The sequence below is a fragment of the Gymnoscopelus microlampas genome, assembly GCF_963454915.1.
Source record: "Gymnoscopelus microlampas genome assembly, chromosome: 15".
NCBI lineage: Eukaryota > Metazoa > Chordata > Actinopteri > Myctophiformes > Myctophidae > Gymnoscopelus > Gymnoscopelus microlampas.
Genome location: NC_139952.1, coordinates 17,741,988 through 17,764,815, shown reverse-complemented (window position 1 = coordinate 17,764,815; position 22,828 = coordinate 17,741,988). Strand labels below are relative to the sequence as shown.

At 42.4% G+C, this 22,828-nt stretch overlaps 2 protein-coding genes across 2 annotated transcripts in view; both read right to left on the bottom strand.

Moving 5' to 3' along the window:
* Positions 1-22,828, bottom strand: part of akap9 (A kinase (PRKA) anchor protein 9) — a 99,576-nt gene that overhangs the window by 60,836 nt on the left and 15,912 nt on the right. Inside the window, exons 2-8 of the mRNA XM_084080368.1 lie at positions 21,455-21,709; positions 16,208-16,252; positions 15,390-15,449; positions 4,917-5,066; positions 4,210-4,365; positions 3,496-3,693; positions 186-3,143 (exon numbers count right to left, since the gene is read on the bottom strand). Of these exons, the coding sequence (XP_083936494.1) occupies positions 186-3,143; positions 3,496-3,693; positions 4,210-4,365; positions 4,917-5,066; positions 15,390-15,449; positions 16,208-16,252; positions 21,455-21,709 (3,822 nt within the window). The remainder of the gene's footprint in view (positions 1-185; positions 3,144-3,495; positions 3,694-4,209; positions 4,366-4,916; positions 5,067-15,389; positions 15,450-16,207; positions 16,253-21,454; positions 21,710-22,828) is intronic.
* LOC311061194 (piggyBac transposable element-derived protein 4-like) lies at positions 7,818-14,100 on the bottom strand (the record flags this gene model as incomplete). The annotated part of the gene is made up of 7 exons (XM_084079751.1): positions 7,818-10,136; positions 10,324-10,416; positions 10,597-10,662; positions 10,940-11,011; positions 11,813-11,911; positions 12,383-12,481; positions 13,632-14,100. The coding sequence occupies 7 exons, from the start codon at positions 14,098-14,100 to the stop codon at positions 8,563-8,565; spliced, it is 2,472 nt and encodes an 823-aa protein (XP_083935877.1). The 3' UTR covers positions 7,818-8,562.

Below are 22,828 nucleotides of genomic sequence, written 5' to 3'. Positions count from 1 at the left end.
ACAGCTATATTACATTTTCCCATATGCAGTTTGAACATAGTATGGCTTCTTTTTAAAAAGCCTTCTATTAACCGTGTCATTCAAACATGTAATTCTATGATTCACACAAATGAAAAGCCAGGAGGAAAAACCAGTGAGGGCTGTTTCAGCTGAGAGTGCTGCAGTAGATGCCTGCGAGTACTTACCCGCTTGTTGATGTAGTCTCTGCCTCCGTCTCCCTGGTAGCCGTCAGTGGAGCCCTCCTTTCTGGCCCTCTGCTGTGAATGCGACGTAACCTGGCTCTTCATCTGAGCCTGCATCGCCGGCTCTGCAGCGCTTCTAGCCTTCTCCCCCTCCTCCAATACTGGCTCCTCTTCCTCCTCCCTTTCTCTCTCTTCTCTGCTGTCTGATTGCGCAGTGCCAGATTTGTGCTCTTGCTTCGTTGTTCTCTGCCGTCTCCTGCGTTTGCTTGACCCTGAGGGCTTCTGAAGGGAGGATCGTCCTTCAACAGGTCCCTCCCCTGAATACTGGGCTGCTGTTGTTGCTGAAGAGGAAGTAGTCTGCTTAAGCCTTTGCTCCTCCAGGGCATGGCTGATGGTGTCTCGCTCAACTTCAGCTGACGATAAAAGGGAACGGAGAGTCTCTATCTCCCTGTGCAGAGATTCAATCTGGAGGTGATGGTCTTTAATAGTGCAGGCTGGAGCTGTTGATTGTACATGCTGCTCATCTTGCTGACGCTTAGCTTTGCTTTGGGCATCTTGCCCTCGCATCTGCAAGCTCAAGGTCTCCAGTTGGCTTTCCAGTTCTCTCTCCATACTTTTGTTTTGAGTCATGGCCGCCTCGTTTTCTTGTTTGACTTTCATCAGTTCTCTTTCTACTTGTGTCAGTTTGCCCTCGGTGACAGTCAGCTGCTCTAAGACTTCAGAGAGCTTTACAGTTAGGCTTTGTTTCTCGCTCAAAACTATGTCAAGCTTCTCCATCAATTCAGTAGTATCTTTTTCTATCAGAGGTCTGCTGTCTGTATCTGTGTTCTCCATAGACTTACTGCTCTCCTCCAACCCACGAATGTGAGACTGGAGGCTGGCGATTTTTGCCTCTAACTCAAGTGTATCTTTGAGTATCTTCTCTTCTAACTGTCTCTTTACCTCAACAAGGCACGAATATTCCTCCTTAAGCTCCTGATAGTTCACCTCAAAGTTCTTTTCAGCGAAAGAGAAAGTAGTCCTTTGCTTTTCTATTTCCTCTTTCAACTCAACCACTTGTTGCTGCATTTGATTGTTTTCTGCAGTGAGAAGTTCTACTTTCCTAATTTGTGAGTCCAACTCCACTTTAAACCCATTGTTAGATTGTGTCATTGTCTCCTTTTCAGATTCCTGCTCCTTCCATTTGTTCTCCCAGGACTCATCTTTCTCTTTTTTCTGGGCTTCTAGTACCTCTATATTTCTCAGTAGTGTCTGGATTTCCTGCTCCATTTGAACCGTTTTATCTCCTCCCTTTCTCAGTTCTTCAACCTCAACCTGAAGTTCTTGGAGCTGCAGGACCAGCTCATTTGCTTTGGAACTGTGCAAAGCTAGATTCAGCTCTTCTTTCAGTGCAAGTATTTGGTGTAACAGCTCATCCCGCTCAGAGAGAAAGTTTGCTTTCTCTCCTCCTGACAAACGCAGTCGTTCTTCATAACCAACACGTAGCTCTTCCAAGGCTCGCTCGTGTTTGATAGAGGCTTCATTGAGGAGGTTTTCTGCATTGAGGAAGCTCTCCCTCTGCAGGTCTTCCCTGAGAAGGGTGAGCTCCTCCTCATGGCTAAAGAGAAGCTGTGTTCTCAGTCTCTCAAGCTCTGCTTCCTGTGACTCAGCCATGCGGTCAAGCACGGCATCCTTCTCCCTCTCAAGCATCTCCAACTTGATCTTGTAGTTGGTTGTCTCCGATTCATGTTTTACCTCTGCCTCTTCCGCGTCTTCCTTAGCAGCAGTCAGCTGACGTCTCAGATCATCAATAGTGTCCTGAAGTTGTTGCAGTTCACTCTGTTGGCTTTCCTGAGAAACAAGGCTCTGCTTCTCTTTATCTTTAGCAGAGCGGAGGTCATGGAGAAGTTTGTCGACCCGGGCCTGCAGGCTGAGCTTCTCCTGAGCAACCTGGCTCAGCTCATGAGTTGCATTCTTATGCATTGCTTGGGACTCCTCTAGCCTCTCTTCAAGTTCCTCAACCTTGGCATTGAGTTCATCCACCACATCAGCGCTAACTGTAGGACTCTTCGATTGCAGCTGGGTTTTCAGAAGTTCAAGTTCAGCCTGATGTTGCTCAGTCATTCGGTCAACTACTGCTGCATGTCGCAAATTAAGCTCCTGCTTCATCTGGACAATTTGCTGGCCATACATCTCATCCAGCTCTGACCTAAGATGCTCAAGTTTCTGGGCAGTTTCCTTCTCCACCCTTTGGAGGTTGTCACTTTCAGACAGGCTCCCCTGGTGACATCGTTTCTGCAGGTCTTCTACTGTACCCATGAGCTGCATTATCTCGTTAGATGACAGCTTCTCCTTTTGTCTGGAGGTTAAGAGTTCGCCCCTGCAGCTTTCCAACTCTATTTGCCCTTTCTCCAATTCCACCTTACAACTCTCCAATTCCACCTTACAACTCTCCAATTCCACCTTACAACTCTCCAATTCACTCTTGTAGCTTTCTAACTTAATACTGCTACTTTCAAACTCATCCCGGCGTCTTTCAAGCTCAAGCTCATTTGAAGACATTTGCTGGGTGAGGTCATTTAAGCTTATCTGCGACGACTCAAACTTGTCTTTAAGCTGGCTAAGAGAGCTTTCATGTTCTGAAATGACTCGCTCCTGCTCTGCGATGAGTTGATCTTTCTTTTCCAAATGCTGTGCAACAGACTCTTGTGAACTCCTCCCCACCTGGGAAAGTTCCTCCCTGAGCAGGTTAAGTGACCTCTCGTTATCTGTAATTATTGCATTTTGCTCCGAAATCAGCAGCTCTTTCTCATTCAGTGTTTGGGTAAATGATGCTTCGGCGACACTGCCAGCCTGTGCAAGCTCTGTTCTCAATTCTTTTAAGGACTGCTCGTACTCCAACATTACTCTCTTTTGTTCGGCAATCAGCAGGTCTTTTTCATTAAATTTTTGTGCAAATGATTCTTCTGATCTTCTCCCTGCCTAAAAAGAAAAGCACAGAGATGTAGAAATCAGACTTACTGTAATCACTTAAAATAAAAAGCATCAATAAAACTAGTCTTAACTAGACTATTTTCAGTTGAAAATGCCATTTACGTCATGCAGCACTTGTCAAAAGGGTCTTGTGAGTTTACAAAAGTATGCACATTCAAAAAATAAAACACCAAATGCTGTACAGAAGAACATGTGGAAAACAGAAAAATAGAGTATGTGGAAGAGTTTGACGCCCAAACCATCACTTTGTTGGTGGTATTAGAATATGTTCATGGGAGCATTATCCAGTATGCGAAATCTATCAAACACAGATCAAACATACTGTAGGTGGCCAACTCACCAGCTCCCTCTCATTGACTGTGTGCGTAAGCTGACTCATCTGCAGCAGCTGCTCATCATTCCTCTCCTGGTGACCTCGGACCTGGGAGCTCATTTCCTCTAGCTGCTGTTGGTACTGGACAATCTGCTGCCTGGCTTGGAGAAGATCAGCTGCCGCGCTGCTGTGGCTAGTGTTCCTCAGCGTCTCACCTGCCTGCAGCTTTCATTGTCAATCAGATCAATAGACAGTCACAATCCAGTATGATGACAAATCAAAAATCGAAAGAAATGTCCAGTCTATAATGTGGGAGTTTGCACAGTCAATAATAACTCATTTGACCCATTTAGGGTTTAGACCTAAGGCCGAAATATGAGAGACAAATACAAAATATATATATTTACAATATATATATATATCCACAAGTTTCCTAGGGCATGGTGGGCATCACTTCCTGTCAATTTGATCAGGTATCAGAGATCAAAACGACAGGAAGTGATGCACACCATGCCCTAGGAAACTTGTGAATATATTCAAAGATTTGCACAAATTGTCACGATTTTAAAAAGAAAAAATGTAGATCTACGAGCTCGTAGCGCTGCACTCATTTTTGAATAGCCAAATAAATCTAAAATGACAGATGCTTTCCCGGTCTAAATGGGTTAATTGGTATATGAGGAACTGCAGTAGTAGCTAAATGATAGGACGGAGTATGCTGCGGAACAGGAAACTTCCCACCTGCTGGAACTGAATGTGAAGTTTCTGGCTTTGTTCCGTCAACTCCAGGAATTCTCTCATAATGTCGTCCTTCTCCTGGCGAGCTTGCTGTAGATTGGCAGTAAGCTGGGTAATAATACCATCTCGCTGCTTCAGGGCAGCCTCGAAGTCCTGCAGCTGTAAGAGCAGAATACAGTCATACAATACTATCCAATGTATAGACAAATGCTATTACTACGGTGCGATGGAACAGGAAGGAGATACTAATTATGTTATGGTACAGATGGATAAAAGACTGCAGTAGAAGGAGCCCTTTAATTGCATGGCTAATCCTGATTTTTTAATACAAGTGGAAAACATCACAAAAAGGGCACTACTGTACAAATGAAAACAAGCATAGATAGCAATTAGATGTCCTCCAAAGTCATAATGTACTGTTTTGTGGAACAGCCTTCCATCGTTCTCATTTGTGTGTTTTTGTCACCAACTGTTGCTAATTACAAACTGGACTGCTTCCCACGAATTACTGTAGAAGCACATTGTACATTATGTTCTGCATATTTATATATTTTAGCTGTGAACAAATTCTTCACATCTATTCCATCTGTTCTCATTAGCAGTGTTATAGAGAATTACTCATTAGAGAGCCCACCATGTCTTTTAAGGTGGTAAGTAATATACATTTTTGGTACAGAAAGGAATAGCAAATGTGGACATAAAACAGTCACCTGTTGCACTCCTTCTTTGCCAAAGACAGCCCTGATTGCCTCCAGTTCTTGACTGAGCTCCTCCACAGCCTGGGTTTTAGCAGCCAGAGCATCCGCCATATCCTGCAGTCTGCCTCCCTTTGTCACCTGCTGCAGTGACTCCACCTCCTCCTGGGTAGGTGGAAAAAGCAAGCATTATGACAAATCACAAAAGTGGGCTTCAACAAGCACTAGATCAGTACTTGGACAAGATCCAGGAAAGAATGACACAGCAACAAGCTGATGGAGGATTAGTAAGAAGGAGCTAATAGTATAAGTATTGTTTTTTGACATTAATCATGAAGTTTTAGCATCTTTATAAACCTTTAAACAAGCGGGTTGCAATGCATGCTTTCCAGACTAAGCCACGGTGACCAGGCAAAATGGCATACCATTATTAAGCGTATGTATGAGTCTTTCTTTGTTTGTTTTAATATGTTTTCCACCCAATTTGGTCATCCCAGTTAATTAAATTGGAAGAGATACTGTAATTTGAAAGATACATCTCAGTTCATTTCCTCTTTATTTTTTATGAATAAAACTCCACCTCTGTATACCTCTATATTTCTTTTTTTTCCCACAAATTGAACCCGCATCATAAACAATTGAGTATGTGATATACACTTACAAATTAAAAACTTGGTTTTATTGATCTTTATTTACTCAAATCTGCAGTTTGTTATGCATTGGTCTATCTATGAGAGAATGCATGTCAAACAGCAAAATTCCTAAACATACAGTATAGGGTCTAATACAACACGACATCTGAGCAATGAGCTACAGTGATCCAGCAGTGAAGTGTAACATGTCTTAGCTAAATGCCATTGCTTCCAAATGATGCTGACTGAGTGAGGAGCGTTCCCATTCATTACGTCCTCACCTCTGCTCCTCACCTGCTCATCGGAGGCAAAGTCACGAGCTAACTACGCGAGTGGAAGATGCCAGGATGGACGTTTCAGTATTGGAATTTGGCTGTTGTGTTTGCCGAGAACCAGGCCAAGACAGGCCCTGCTGCCAAGAACTGAATCCTGACCTTTGCGTGGTGGGCAAGTTCTTTTTTTACTCTACACCACCACCCATTTGTCAAAATGGCATTTTTTTGTAACAAATTCACATTTTAAATATTGAGCCCTTGATCATCGGCAACATATGTGAGCTTCATATCTTTTTGACACTGTGATTATTTGCATCATTCTTTCTCTTTTGCATCCCGTCTATAACACACATTACCTAACCAAATAGAACAGTTCATTGTTCCTCCAGCCTCTTCACTCATGTCCTCTCCTTTTCTCAGACTGTACTCCTCCAGCCTTTTTACTAATTTACACCTCTGAAAGGTCACAACGCCCTGCACAGTCACTACACCATTTGTTAGAGAATCTAATCATGTGGTTCTTGGGATCCACATGGGAACAGCACGCCTCCATTGTTGATCTAGGACTTCATGTGGCCAGCCTGTGATGTCTATGACGCATGTATGACTTTTCAACCCAATTCAAACCCCATTTACTTATTTATAAAAATGAATTAAAGGTAGAATTTTCAAAAAGTATAAAATACATTGAAGTATTAACTCACTGAGTGCCATTAACGTGTTTTTACCGCTATGGCGCTGGGTGCCATTAACGTGTTTGACGTGTTTTTGAAAAAATAGTTAAAAAAAATGTCTAAAAACATGTTCAGAACCCAAGATATCATCATCTGAAGATGTGTAGCTCCATCCACTCCTTGTTTAACTTAGAACTGAAAAAGGCTGTATCTCGCTTCCTAAGCACTTTTTGTTTTCTGTGAAAAAAACTCTGGCACTTTTCAGAATCAATTCTGAAATAATTCTGGCAATCCTGGCACTCAGGGAGTTAAGTTAGCCTACTGCCAGTGTGCTCAAGAAATATTGCGCTGATCAGTCCAGCAGTTTGCAAGATTAGCTCAAGAGAAACAGGCACAAAGACAGACCAACCCTAATAAAGACAGCTAGCCTGTCATCTGTCAAAAATGTTAATTTTGACAGATGACAGGGCAATTTCTGTTATTTCCATAGTCCTGTAGTTTTCACATTATACTCAGTTAGGGGTGAAATTATTAATTGAATAATTGATAACTGATGGAAAATGTAATCAAATTACATTTTAATTGAAAATGTAATCAAATTACATTTTAGGAGTAGAATAGTTTAGTGATGTAGAAATCATTGAAATGTGAATACTTGTCTTTTTTCCTTAATATGAAATCAAACGCTGAAAATGTTGCTTGGTAAATATATTAACTCATTCAGTGCCACAGTGTTTTCTGGCAACGTGCTCCCAGTGCCAACATGTATGAGCATTTTTACAACTATTTCTAGGCCCACAGAATATTTTGTGCTATGACTAAAAGTATGTACCATATCTCAAAAGAAAGATGAGACTCTTTTCTTTGCGTAGGAAAAAAAAGTGAGTTGCTAGCATGTTCCGTTCTTTATTTATAGGCAGTTGAATAAAACAATTTCCCCATGTAAAACACAGCCCTCTGAAAATAGAAACCTGAGATAAAGGCCTTTTTCTGAAGGAGACAACTTTCAGGCAGAAATCTACTTTCAAAGACCCACAGAATGTTTTGTGCTATGACTAAAATGACGTACCATATATCAAAAGAAAGATGAGAGTCTTTTCTTTGCCCAGGAAAAGAAAGTGAGTTGCTAGCATGTTCCGTTTTTTATGTATAGGCAGTTGAATAAAACTATTTCATCAAAAACAGCCCTGAGAATAGAAATATGAGTAAAAGGCATTTTTGTGTCAATCTTCATTTTATTTTTGGCTCCAGTGATGCAGACATGTGTCCAGTAGTCATGTTCAAACAAATGACAAAAAATAAGATTGAATAAAAAACAAAATTTTACTTCCAAGTGTTCAAAGTAATAAATGAGTAATAACATAAAATAAAATAAAACAGTTCACAACTCTGAGATTATATACACACATGGAACCAAATGGACCCTTAGAGGTCTGTAACTCTGAGAGTGTATACAAATAGGACCAAATGGACCCTTAGAGGTCTGGAACTCTGAGAGTGTATACAAATAGGGACCAAATGGACCCTTACAGGTCTGGAACTCTGAGACTCTGTGAGTGTATACAAATAGGACCGAATGGACCCTTACAGATCTGGAGCTCTGAGTGTGTAGTAATAATAGTAGTAAAAAAAAAGTGATAAATGAGTAATAACATAAAACTAGAACCAAATGGACCCTTAGAGGTCTGTAACTCTGAGAGTGTATACAAATAGGACCAAATGGACCCTTACAGGTCTGGAACTCTGAGAGTGTATACAAATAGGACCAAATGGACCCTTACAGGTCTGGAACTCTGAGAGTGTATACAAATAGGACCAAATGGACCCTTACAGGTCTGGAACTCTGAGAGTGTACAAATAGAACCAAATGGACCCTTACAGGTCTGGAACTCTGAGAGTGTACAAATAGAACCAAATGGACCCTTACAGGTCTGGAACTCTGAGAGTGTACAAATAGAACCAAATGGACCAAATGGACCCTTACAGGTCTAGAACTCTGAGACTCTGAGTGTGTAGTAAGTAGAAAATAACAAAAAAACTGTAATAACAAACACAAAAATGTTCACATTGCTCACAAGTTCTACACTTTGTGATCGTATTCGTATTCGTAACAAGCTGGGCATAAAGGGACATGACATTTAGCACACTGGTATACTGTCTCCGTTCGTTTGCTCAGTGCTTTGTTATAACAGACCTTGCAGCGCTTAGATGGATGCTCCTTTCTGGGGGTGGGCGCATGATGGACAAGGACATGTCCCAGAGCAGACAGCCTTTGCAGGGGTCCGGGGTCAATGGGTGGTGCTGTTGGATCCCGTACAGGCCTGGTCCATCCCTTGACGAGCCTGTCCATGAACTTCTCCATGGTTAGCCACCCGCCCTGTGGATTCTTGTTCTTGTACTGTATGAAGGCATTGAAGCAGCAGATCTGGAGCAAGTAGAAGACAAACTTGTTTGTCCACTTCATGGTCTTCCTGGCAAAGGGATAGTAGGAAATATTTTGATCCAGTTTGTCCACTCCATTCATGGAGTGGTTGTACTGGATCACACAGACGGGCTTCGGTTTTTCCACTCGAATGCTCTTTCCTTTCTTCACCCGACGCCACGCTGGTACACTCTGCATCTGGTCCTCATGGCAGCTTGTGACCATCCTGACCACATTCGTGTCTCGCCACGCCGTAACCATCACCCTTGTGTTGTGCAAGACAATTCTCTCCCCAAACCCCAGGGAAGCATTGGAAGCCAAGTTTATGGCCGGTGGTTCACCCCTGCTCCTCCTGAGTGTACCACAGATGTGTGTCTTCCTGTTGAGGAGTTTATTGCATAATTTCACAGAATTATAGAAATTATCCATAAATAAAGTGTAACCATGACCTTTTAGGGTACCAAGAAGAGAGAGTACTGTTTTTTCTAGACTTTCAGATTTCCCACAATATGGCTTCATATTATGGCAGTACCCTGTAGCTGAATCACATAGTATGTACGATTTTATGCCATACCTTATAGGCTTTTGGGGGTTATACACCTTGAAGGAAAGTCTGCCTCTCCATAGCAAGGTCCCCTCATCTATTGAGATGGAGGAATCTGGCTGATACAAGTCCCTGAATTTGGTCACTAGGTAGTCCAAAACAGGACGTACCTTGTACATTTTGTCAGCTTCTCTACGCTTCACATCAGCCACACTGTTGTCTGTAAAGTGGAGAAATCTAAGGATCAACTGAAACCTATTACGGGGCATGATCCTGCCAAAATAGTGAGTTGCATAGACGTCATCTGTGGACCAGTACTGTTTCAGGGAATTCTTCCGAATCAGGCCGGTCAGGAAGAGGAGCCCTATGAAGGTTTTCAGTTCATCAATTTTGAGTAGATGACCAGACCATGCATGGACTCTTGACTTTGGCTTATTTATGACACTCGCAATGACCTGCTCTGCATACAGGTTTGTCTGATCGACAATAAGTTGCAGAAGCTCGTCCGTCAAATAAAGTCCAAGAAAGTCCACTGGATCATCTGACTCCAGGTCAGCAGCAGCATCGAGAGGTCCGGGATCTGCTGTGAATGGGAAGGCCTCTGGCACCCACTCCATGTCATCCATGTCAAAAAACGGCAGAGGAACCTCCTTGCCACTACGACGCTTCTTTCCTGGCAGTGGTGTACCTGTAAATTACAGAAATACATAATTACCATAAAATACATATTACATTTTACAACACTTTTTTGTATTGGTGTGGGTGGGTTGTCATGTGGGTTTTTATCTTTGTAAAGGATTTTTCAATTGACTTATTGTATGCTACAATGCAAGCTGGCTTCTGTTGTGAAAATGTATCAGTAAGAAAAAGCTTACCTCTCGCTCCACTGCCAAGACCCAGCTCTTCATCAGATGACTGCGAATGCTGCTCGTCGTCACGACAACGCTCCTTTCCTGGCTGTGGTCTACCTGTAAATTACAGAAATACATAATTACTATAAAATACATATTATATTTTACAATACTTTTTTGTATTTGTGTGGGGGGGTTCCAAATGGATCCTTACAGGTCTGTAACTCTAAGAGTGTACAAATGGACCCCATTTACTATATACATTCATATCATCTCACATGTGCAGGGAAACCTTACCTCGAGCTGTACTGCCAACACGTGCGGCAGAACTGGATCTTGGCTGTTTCTTCCTTGACTCAGTATCTGAAATCATAGTAAAATATCAGATAGTTATGGTAAAGATATGCACAAAATCAGAGAAGACTTTTACAGTTGCCATGTGGGTTTTTTAGCATTGAACCAACAGATACATTTTAGATACAAGTGGACAAATGTATTTGTCCACTTGTTTGACTTCCCAGGTAATACACAATGTTTGGGTCCACATCAATATCAACTCCATTCATTGACTTATTGTATGCTACAATGCAAGCTGGATTCTGTTGTGAAAATATATCAGTAAGAAAAATAAAAAGCTTACCTCTAGTTCTACTGCCACTGTGTGCAGCAGCAGCACCACCCCTCTTCTCCTCCTCCTCCTCCTCCGACGTGTCTAAGTAAAATATTGGTATGTAAATATGATGTCCACAAAATCACAAATTATTTCGATAGATAGATAGATAGAGACAGACAGACAGACATATATTATAGGAAGAAGGATGATAGATAGAGCAGGAGATATAAGAAGAAAAAAGAAAATAACACATAAATAATCAATAATCTATACAGATTGTGTATGTAGTAGCATACAGGCAGGCAGCCAGCCACAGACACAGACACACAGCCAGAGAGAGACAGACACACACACACAGGCAGGCAGGCAGGCAGAGACAGACACACACACACAGGCAGGCAGGCAGGCAGAGACAGACACACACACACAGGCAGGCAGGCAGGCAGAGACAGACACACACACACAGGCAGGCAGGCAGGCAGGCAGGCAGAGACAGACACACACACACAGGCAGGCAGGCAGGCAGGCAGGCAGAGACAGACACACACACACAGGCAGGCAGGCAGGCAGGCAGGCAGAGACAGACACACACACACAGGCAGGCAGGCAGGCAGGCAGGCAGGCAGAGACAGACACACACACACAGGCAGGCAGGCAGGCAGAGACAGACACACACACACAGGCAGGCAGGCAGGCAGAGACAGACACACACACACAGGCAGGCAGGCAGGCAGAGACACACACACACACACAGGCAGGCAGAGACACACAGGCCAGCCAGCCAGCCAGCCAGACAGACAGACAGACAGACACGTATTTTATAGGAAGAAAGATGATTGTATAGGAAGAAAGATGATGATAGATAGATACATAGATAGATAAACGATAAAATGTACTTACCACTGCTGTCTAGGAAAGAACGTCTGGGTCTAGTTCTACTGCCACTGTGTGCAGCAGCACCACCACCCCTCTCCTCCTCCTCCTCCTCCTCCGACGTGTCTAAGTAAAATATTGGTATGTAAATATGATGTCCACAAAATCACAAATGTCAGGCATTAGCAGACACTCTTATCTATATCTGAATCCCCAAAAAGACACCCAGTAAAATATTGGTAGGTAAATATGATGTCCACAAAATCACAAATTATTAGACAGGCAGGCAGGGAGAGACACACACACACACACACACACACACACACACACACACACACACACACACACACACACACACACACACACACACACACACACACACACACACACACACACACACACACACACACACACACACAGAAAGATGATAGATACACACACAGACAGACATGCAACACAACAGACATACATGCAACCTAGATTTAGACAGACAGACAGACAGACAGACACGTATTTTATAGGAAGAAAGATGATTGTATAGGAAGAAAGATGATGATAGATAGATACATAGATAGATAAACGATAAAATGTACTTACCACTGCTGTCTAGGAAAGAACGTCTGGGTCTAGTTCTACTGCCACTGTGTGCAGCAGCACCACCACCCCTCTCCTCCTCCTCCTCCTCCTCCGACGTGTCTAAGTAAAATATTGGTATGTAAATATGATGTCCACAAAATCACAAATGTCAGGCATTAGCAGACACTCTTATCTATATCTGAATCCCCAAAAAGACACCCAGTAAAATATTGGTAGGTAAATATGATGTCCACAAAATCACAAATTATTAGACAGGCAGGCAGGGAGAGACACACACACACACACACACACACACACACACACACACACACACACACACACACACACACACACACACACACACACACACACACACACACACACACACACACACACACACACACACACACACACGAGAAGAAAGATGATAGATACACACACAGACAGACATGCAACACAACAGACATACATGCAACCTAGATTTAGACAGACAGACAGACAGACAGACAGACACATAGATAAATAGATAGATAAATAAATAGCTAGACAGACAGATAGACAGACATGCATGCAACCTACATTTAGACAGACAGACAGACAGACAGATTCAGGCATTAGCAGACACTCTTATCTATATCTGAATCACAAATTATGTCAGGAGATAGATAGATAGATATGCAACACAACAGACATGCAACCTAGATTTGATGATGTCCACAAAATCACAAATTATTTCGATAGATAGATAGAGACAGACAGACAGACATATATTATAGGAAGAAGGATGATAGATAGAGCAGGATATATAAGAAGAAAAAAGAAAATAACACATAAATAATCAATAATCTATACTGATTGTGTATGTAGTAGCATACAGACAGACAGGCAGGCAGGCAGGCAGGCAGGCAGCTAGACAGACAGACAGAGAGACACACACACACACACACACACACACACACACACACAGCCAGAGAGAGAGACAGACAGACAGACAGACACACACAGGCAGGCAGGCAGAGACACACACACACACACACACACACACACACACACACACACACACACACACACACACACACACACACACACACACACACAGCCAGAGAGAGAGACAACACACACACACAGACAGACAGACAGACAGACAGACAGACAGACACACACACATTTTATAGGAAGAAAGATGATTGTATAGGAAGAAAGATGATGATAGATAGATACATAGATACATAGATACATAGATAGATAAACGATAAAATGTACTTCTTACCACTGCTGTCTGGGAAAGAACGTGGTCTGGTGTCCAGCTCTCTCAAGGGAAGCCATTCCTCACCATCTGACTCCAGCTCAGTATCTGTTGGGTCTGACAGGGATCTTTGTGAATTATACGGGCTTTCTAGGAGCTCACGGGTACTGGTCTTCTCCCTAGCACTGCGACGGAGAAGCTGGGTCGGTTCAACGTGTCCCCCCTCACTGCCAGATATCTCAGCGTCCGTCTCATCCTCTATGCTCGCGGTCGCGGAGACTGCGGTCACCGGAGCCTCGACGCGACGGAACCTCATCGTCTCCTCGATCGTTTGCTGGCGCTGCTGGCGACGTGCGGCTGTACTGGCTGTGCTGGCAGTACTGGCCCTGCTTGGCCCGGGGTCTGGGTCGCCGACAGGGCGACTGGAAGCAGCGCGTCTGCGCTCGGCGGCCGCCGGGTGCTTGCGCTTCACTGGCTTTTTAGGGCCAGGCATGTTATCTCTAGTGTGTGTGTGTGTGTGTGTGTGTGTGTGTGTGTGTGTGTGTGTGTGTGTGTGTGTGTGTGTTCTCTCTCAAACTCTCTCTGTATAGAATAGATCGATCGCTTACGCTCTCTCTCTCAAGCTCTCCTTACTGCTTCCCCACAACGGGCAATATGTCCCACACACTTTTATAAACTTTTGTTGTGATCAGGTGGTCCTTTGATCTTCGGAGCCTCACAGCTTGTTATGATCAGTCCTGATCGCTGTTGTCACTGGGTTCGTTCGATTTCAGAGGTCCCAACAACTTTGTTTTCTCACGTGACCCTTTCTTCAAAGAAGTTGTCCTCAGATGACCCATACTTGACGTCGGTGTTGTTTGATCACAGAGGCCCCAATAAGTTGTTTTCTCACGTGATTCCTTCATCAAAGAAGCACCAAGGATTTGTTTTCCTACGCTCTGTGTGTGTGTGTGTGTGTGTGTGTGTGTGTGTGTGTGTGCGCGCGCACGCGTGTGCGTGTGTGTTGTTTCGCTCACGTGTTTCCTTAGACCAAAGAAACCGCTGTGTGTGTGTGTGTGTGTGTGTGTGTGTGTGTGTGTGTGTGTGTGTGTGTGTGTGTGTGTGTGTGTGTGTGTGTGTGTGTTCCCACAGTTGTTTTGATCACGTGGTCGACAGCGGCAGTGATCACAGAATGTTTATGTTTGACCGTCACAGAAGCTGTTCTTCTGATCGTGGGAACTAAGATGTTTTAAGAAGATGTTTTTGATTATAGGTCACCCTGACTTTTGATGGCATGATTTCATGTTTTCTTTCATGATAGAAGCCCCAAATTAAGTCACAGGCTGGGGAAGAGCCCCATCTAACTGAAACCCCAAAAAAAAAAAAATCACCCAAAATTTTTTTTTTGACGGATTTGACGGATCGTGGCACTCGAGGCCATTGGTCAATTTGACGGATTTGACGGATTGTGGCACTGAATGAGTTAAGCAATTTTAAGATGTAATTTTGTCATAAATATTTATCATAATTGTGCACTATATTATTTTATTTAGCTGTCATGGTCTAATTAAATCAAACAGATTATTCAAACAACTGAAAAAAGAATCAATAGATTAATCAATAATTGTTAATAGCCAGTATACAAGCAGACAGTGAAATCCCAAGAAGCAGTAAAGAATAAAAGGGACTTGGTTAGTGGGGTTACAGGACGTCTAGTGACAACCAGAAATGGTATGAAAAGAAAATGCAGAGTCGAGTGTAGCATTGATTTGTTTTGCGGTTAGCTTTAATGATGTACTGTACCCAGACAAAATCCTTGGAAGACTCCATTTGGCTCTCAGTCATCTCATGGCAACCATTTACCTGTTAAGTCACAATAATGTCAGTGAAAGGCTAAGATTCACAGATTGTGCTGGAAGTTCTTGACTTTATAATTCAATGTTTGCAGGTATAGAAACTTCCTAAAATGATTCATATGATCTTCAATTATGATACTGTATGATTTTGGAACCAGCACATGTGCTATGTATTTATTTCAAAATTCTAAATTAGCAAAAATAGCAAGCTCAAAACGCGTTGCGAATTAGTGCCCTCATCGATATATCAGTTTGTCTGATATATTGGCCATTTCTGATGATATCGGTATTGGCAAATATGAAGCCAATGTGTTTTAAGTTTTAACCTTTTAAGATTTTTCAAAATAGCAGATCTACAAGCTAACAGTGCATCACAACATGACACGCAGTGAGCATGTGGATATGATATTCTTTATTTAATAATTTTATAGAGTGTTAGTGGTTGAATAAAATAAAGTTCAGTTTATGGGTATTTTATATTTACTTGTTTGCTTGTTCACTGTAAAATTAAAATGAAATGTTATTTTCATATATTGAAGTTTAATATATATACTTAACTTAATTTAAATGTTTTATCAAATGTAAACATGGAGAACCAAAAGCAAAATCAATCGATTTCACCAATTACCACACTAGAGAGTGGAGGACTAATACGTTAATTGAGGTGGAGTGGTGTAGTATTTGAAACCGGGATACTCTTGATCATCCACAACATGATCAGGTATCATATTAGTGTGATTCATAACTTCAGAAAACTTGTCTTACCTCTGAGGAATAATCTTCAGCAGTGGTGGACACCTCACTCTCCGGCTGTAACAGCAGAGAGTGAAAGAATATCATTGGCATTGCACAGGGAAACATGACTCATACCCAAGCAAAGTGTTCAAACAAGTGGATTGATTCTAAAATAAGCACAGAAGTAAACAAGACCACAAGACCAATGGTCCCGCTTGCAGCCCCTAGAATAATAATATAAGGTTGTGCTGCTCCTAGTGTCATGCTATCCGCTCATTAGATTTTGAGATATCGTTTCTGCAATCAGAACGTTTGGCCTAAGGTTGGTGCTAGATGGCATCACCGAAATCAGCAGGCCACAGTATTTTAGAAATGTTCAACACTTACCAGACTGCACACATTTTACGATTTACTTTAGTTTTATGTATTATACCTCATTTTATTATATCTTATTTTGTTTTTTATATATTGTCAGCAGTCTGCAGACCAACATTTCACTACACATACTTGTATGAGTGACAAATTAAACTCCTTGAATTGCATTTTCTGCTCAACCCCAGGGCTCAACCCCAGGTGCAAAGCAAATGCCAAGGCAAACCAGTCGTTTTTGACTGTGTTGGATGGATGGACGGATACAAACATTGCTTCCCTAAAAGCCCCACCACTAGCAGGGCAAAATAATGATAATAATAAAGCAAAAAAGAATTAATAAAAATGATACACACAAGCAGAAATTAGAAGCAATATAATGTTGGCTAAACCTGAATTAGTCAACCAACCCAAGCCAGTCATAGAGAAACACAATAGCTTAAATCAATAGTTCAGCTATAAGTAACATGATCTGTGTTTTTATTTTGAAAAGTAACATGTCAAGTTAATGTACATGTAAGACTTAATTTGGTGATTGGTCTTAAGGGCCATGCCCATCCCACAACTGAATTGGCAAATGCTGTAGTATTCGTGTTTCAGTTATCTTGTTCAGTAGTTATAACATCATGAAACGGCGTCTGGTCTTGTTGGCCTACAGTACATTAAACAGACACTGCTGCATTGAATACGAAAATGTGAGACTAACCTACTTTTCCTCTACAGTTTGTTTTTTCTCCTTCTTGAGTAATGACAGTCATTATTACAGGCCTTTGAAAGGCTAATTTCTGGATCAAATCTTTTTGAAAAGCCACAGGGCCAGACAGGGAAAGAATTGGCAGATTTTCCTATGGGAGATGGTTATCATTTTTGAGCTTGAGGTTATTCTATCTTGCAAGTCTAATAACGTAGCCCAATATCCAAATATTAACCTAATATTTGAACACATTCTTTTGGAAGTGGTTTCTCAACTTTTTTATATATGGTTTCTTAGGCACTATTTTAGGAGAATTCTTATATTACGTAGCCCACTCATTTACCTGCCTGGACATTTGCAGGGTTTTACATTTTATATGTAATTCCTGCTTTATAAAACATATTACGTTCCTGTGTTCGACTTGAGACCGAGTAGCATAACAAAAATGAGCCATAACACAATAATGGTTATAATCACATTCAATGCACAGTCTGAAAAGGGTCTTGAGAATAGCTGTACAGGACTTCAAGGGGAAAACTTTGAAGCAGTGGTGTTTCCACAGCAACGTCTTGCTGCTCAGGGGCATCAGTGGACAGAACATAAAGAACAAGAAAACCTCTGGGTGATTCAAGCCTCTGGCCAAATTGACATGGTTAAGAACAGATACTATTGTGAAGATAATGTCAATTAATGCTATGTTAAAAAGAAAATAAACTAGAAAAAGTGCTCCTCGGACAAAGGGCTCCGCCAGGTCAGGTAGGTTATTGTGGGCCAGCAATGTTGATGGAATATGAAGAATCGGACAGATCCATCTTGATCACATGTCTATAGAGATAATGTGTACTGATTTGCTTGATGTTTGGACAAAATCTGTAGGAGTAATATCAAAAACTGTTTTGCAAATATCAGCCTCCTGGTGGTGCTATAATAGGGCAATGTCAAAAGGGTGACATTTGTTTCTTAACGTAGTGCGAATGTGCGTGCAAAGTTTGGGAGTCAGTAATACTGCCTTATTACTGAGTCCCTACTGCCTTATTATTGACTACCCACTGCCTTATGCTCCCTTATTACTAACTCCCTACTGCCCTATGGAGCCTTATTACAGACTCCCTGCTGCCTTATGGAGCCTTATTACTGACTCTCTACTACCTTATGCAGTTATTAGTTATTCCCTAAAGCCTTATGCAGCCTGATTGCTTTATGCTCTGTTAATATTCAATCCCTGTTGCCTTATGCTGCCTTAATGAATTCCTACTGTCTTATGCTCCCTTATTACTGACTCCCTACTGCCTTATGCTCCCTTATTTTGAATTCAAAATTGTTATCCCATGATTTTGTAACCCATTTTTTTCACCCAGTGCCAATTGCCTATGTAATCCTCCCTCTGCCAGCTAGTGAGATCCCAGAACTGAGCTCATGCCTCCTTCAATCAGGGCCGGACTGGGACCAAAATTCAGCCCTGGCATTTTGGTCCGGACCGGCCCACCACCCCCCCCCGTTTTGTCAACGGGGGGGGGGGGGGGTGTTTCAGCCCAGCACCTAGGCTGCACATGAACTCTGCAGCCGCACTGAGGCCCCTGCTGGGAAGCATCCCAGCCCTATCATTAACGTAACTAATAATTGGGCTGCGCGACCCGGAAATGACCGTAATAATACTAAAACGGGAGCGAAAATAATAATTAAAAAAAAAAAAAAAAAAAAAAAACTTTTTTTTTTTTTTTTTTTTTTTTTTTTTGGCCCAGTGGCCCACTGGCCCAGCGGCCCACCGGGCATTTGCCCGGTACGCCAAATGGCCAGTCCGCCCCTGCCTTCAATGCATGAGGAGCTAGCAAGCTGCTTCTTATCACCTGACAGGGGGGAGTTTCCCCGGTTAGACGTAACGCGTGGAAGGAACACGTTATTCCAACCAGTTCCTTTCTCCTCTGTTTTTGTGAGGGTACCTACCCTAGGGAACACGGGGAGAACATGCAAACTCCACACAGAAAGGCCCTTTCGCCAACCCCACCTTGGGGTATGGGCACTGATGACGCGGAGGGGAGGACACGCCCCCAGCGCCCACAGCATCCCCGGCGAGAATCTAACCCAGTACCTTCTAGCTGTGAGGCGGCAGCGCTACCGACTGTGCCACCGTGCCCCCCTTATGCTCCCTTCTTGTCTTTTTAAGTGGCACTGCGGTCCTGTATAAGTTGGAATCAATTGCTAATCAGTTGCAGATGGGGATCTGTGTGGGCCCCTGTGTGTACGTGCGCGCAGTGTGCAGTGCCGACCGGTGTGTGCATGTGTGTCTTTATTTGGCACATGTGTGAGTGGCGCACTGTCCTGTTTGTGTTAAATTAGAGTAATTAGAAGGATCACTGCTAACCTGAGGATGAAAAGAAAGAGAAAAAAATGGGGAAAATGATTGATTATGCCCATAAGAGGACTAGGGATTGTGTGGCTTTTCAGATGCTGCTGTGAATAAAATTGGAGCATTTTAAAAGTGAGATGCAAGCCCCCTTTTTGCTTTTCAGATGAATACCATTGATCATTTTTGTCACGATGCTTGACCTGTTACATGCATGCGCACGTCTAAGCACATGCGCAATGCATTAAATTTGTGAATGCATTTGCGAGGAGAATAGATCATGAGTGGCATGACAAAAAAGGATCCAATTAAAAGGACTGGACATAAAGACTGAAGAGAGGAAAATCCTCTTATTTTGTTTAATTGTTTTTGTACAATCTCCTATTAATAACAATAGAATCATTTTTTTCTTTTATAAAGCAATATCTGGCAACATGTGTGATGTCTATTTCTATGTCTTGTCTTAAAAAAGCTTTGTGTTGCAATCAGTCACAGCCGTTTATGTCGTGCTCATACATATATACAGACATATACATACAAAGAATACGCAATGGTTTACTATTCTGTCCGTAATTCTGACGGTCGGCTGAAGCTGACTTCGCTACGTTCGGCACGGAAACTCACACGCCTTAGCTCGTTTGGCGGTGTCTCTCACGGCTCTAATCTACTTCAGACTGTCATAGCGGTAGTTCTAACAAGAGTTCTAACAACAAACTAAGTGTTTCGGGCGAGTGTTCCACACCGGCGGGGGAAGTGGTCCGCTCAAAAAATGGGTCCGAGCTGGTTTTGGGGCAAGCGTTCCGGTTACCCATACAAACACAAAGTCACTTGTAGAAGTGGCTGCCGGCGGGGTTCTTTTTCCTTGAGGTCTCACAGACTTATGGGAGGAAATAAATTATAGTTGCAGTCCTAGAGCCCAGCAACCAGATGTGCAGCAAGGCTACTCTAAGATTTCCTAAACCCATTTTCAATTAGAGAGCGAGCATGGGTCCTGGACACAATTAACCACATATGAAAACATCCCTTTATTGTTGGATGTAACAAGGCCACACGTATCGGTCTCACAGACCATGGTAGCTCAACTTGTTTAAAGGCAACTGCCTGTTTCCATGGTAACTGGTACCTACCACATCCAAGTGATTTTTGGGTAAAGACATGGGCTTTGCTGTAGTTTTGAAAGGAAACTACTGAATGGGCTTAAATGTATAACAAAAACATAATATGCAATCTTGGGTGCAAGTACATCTGAGCTTCAGTACAGCACATTATAACAACCTTCTCTAGTAACAGAAGTAATGTAAATGCTTTTGGATATATTTGAATTACAAAAGTGGAAAGTCTTAAAAGTGATAAGAATTGGAATAGTTAGGTACTCTGCACTAATCACATACTGTAGGTGACTTATTTTAGATTCCAAAAGGTGACAAGTCTGCATGTCTGGTTATATATGTGCCCCAGCAATGCTACGGTGTTCAGTATCAGGAGTGCCTCTATGGTGGGTGATATTGGTGTTAACCACTTAAACACCAGGATCCGTATTGTGGGGAAAGCTTTCACAGGAAAATAGCAGATACACAGCTATTTTCAGAGAAAGCTTTCACCACAATAACAGAAAACAGAAAAGACACTTGGTTTTATATATTTGATGCTTTTTTGTTTATATCTGATGCTTTTTTGTTTTTTGGAGTTGTTTGTTTTGTATGTTTTAACCTTGATGTTTTGTGTATATGTTCATGCTGTACAGGACTTTGGTCGGCCTTTGGTTGTGCTTTATGTGCTTTATAAATACAATTGACTTGACTTGACTAGTATAGAGACTCCAGTCAACCATATGGGGTTTAAGTAGTTAAGTCCACTATGTGACTATTACCTCTATGGTATAGGTCTGGTCATGCTTGACCGTCTCGCCACTCCGCAGGGTTCTGGAGAAGGTAAACTCTGTGGTGGGTGGATCCTCTACTCCATGTATTCCTCCCCCAGATATTTTCTCCCCTGCATGCTGGTCTTGCTCCACCTTCACCCCGCCGGGTGAATCTCCCCCCGACTCCTCCCCTGGCTTCCTTTTCTTCTTCTTTTGTTTCTTCTGGGTGTCTGCGTGGGCTTTCCTCTGCCGGTACTCAGCCAACTACAGCACAAGAGGGATGATGAGAGACATGAGATGGGCATGTTAAAGACAAACAGAACAGCATCTCTGTGTCAAAGATCAGAGCCTTGGCTCTTAAGATGCATTAGCAATGGCTTTGTTTTGACAGCCATGATGTTCAACAGACAGATTGCCAGTCTAATTTAAAAAGTAGTTTCATTAGTGGAAACTAGGCTGGATGACTTAGGGGCAGCAGTGGTGGTACAGCAGCCATCCACGGCTTAACCTGGGTTAGTGTCCTTGAGCAAGACACTGAACCCTATGCTGCTAAAGATGAGCAGGTTGGTGCCTTGCATGGTAACCTAATGATTTGGTGTGTGGAGATTGAGTGAATCGTAGGGGTGTGCCGATATATCGTTCCCCCCCCCCCCATTTCCCCCCCCCCCCCATTTCCCCCCCCAATAATAATAATGCAAAAACAGAAGTATTTGTTTGCATTTGCTTCCCCCCCCATATATTTTCATAAGCCCCCCCCCCCCCATATATATTTTCATAATAAAAAAGTGACATGTATCGTATAGTATCGATGTCGTGAGCCTAATATCGTATCGTTTTGCGAAAATCGGCACACTCCTAGTGAATCGTGAATGTAGATTGAGTGAATCGTCAATCCATGGGCTCATAACTGACCAAACACATTTTCGTCATGGTGAGCAAACTCTCCAAGCTCAATGAACAGGTCTTACAAAGTTCTGCTTAAAAATCATTCAAAGTCATAATATATCTCCCAAGGAGTGTGGTGAGCAGAATTTAAAGAGTGAAGGTACCATGGTTTTTCAGTAAATCTCAGGCTGGATTTTACAACATGTTTTCCACCACTACCGGTCACATAATGTTGTTATTCATCAACATGCACCAAGGGTGCTTTAATTGTTTAAATGTTTGCACTAATTACACAGCCTGGATAGTAATAATACAGGATTCATTATGTACTGTATGACAGCAAGCAGAGAGTAATGTACGAAGCAGGAAAGACAGCAGAAACCACAGGTGTCACACAACAGACATGGAATGCCATTAGGCATATAGGGTTTGCCAGGTAAGGGCAATTCAGATGGTATCAAGTTAGGTGATAATAGATTTCCATCGGTGTGTGAATGT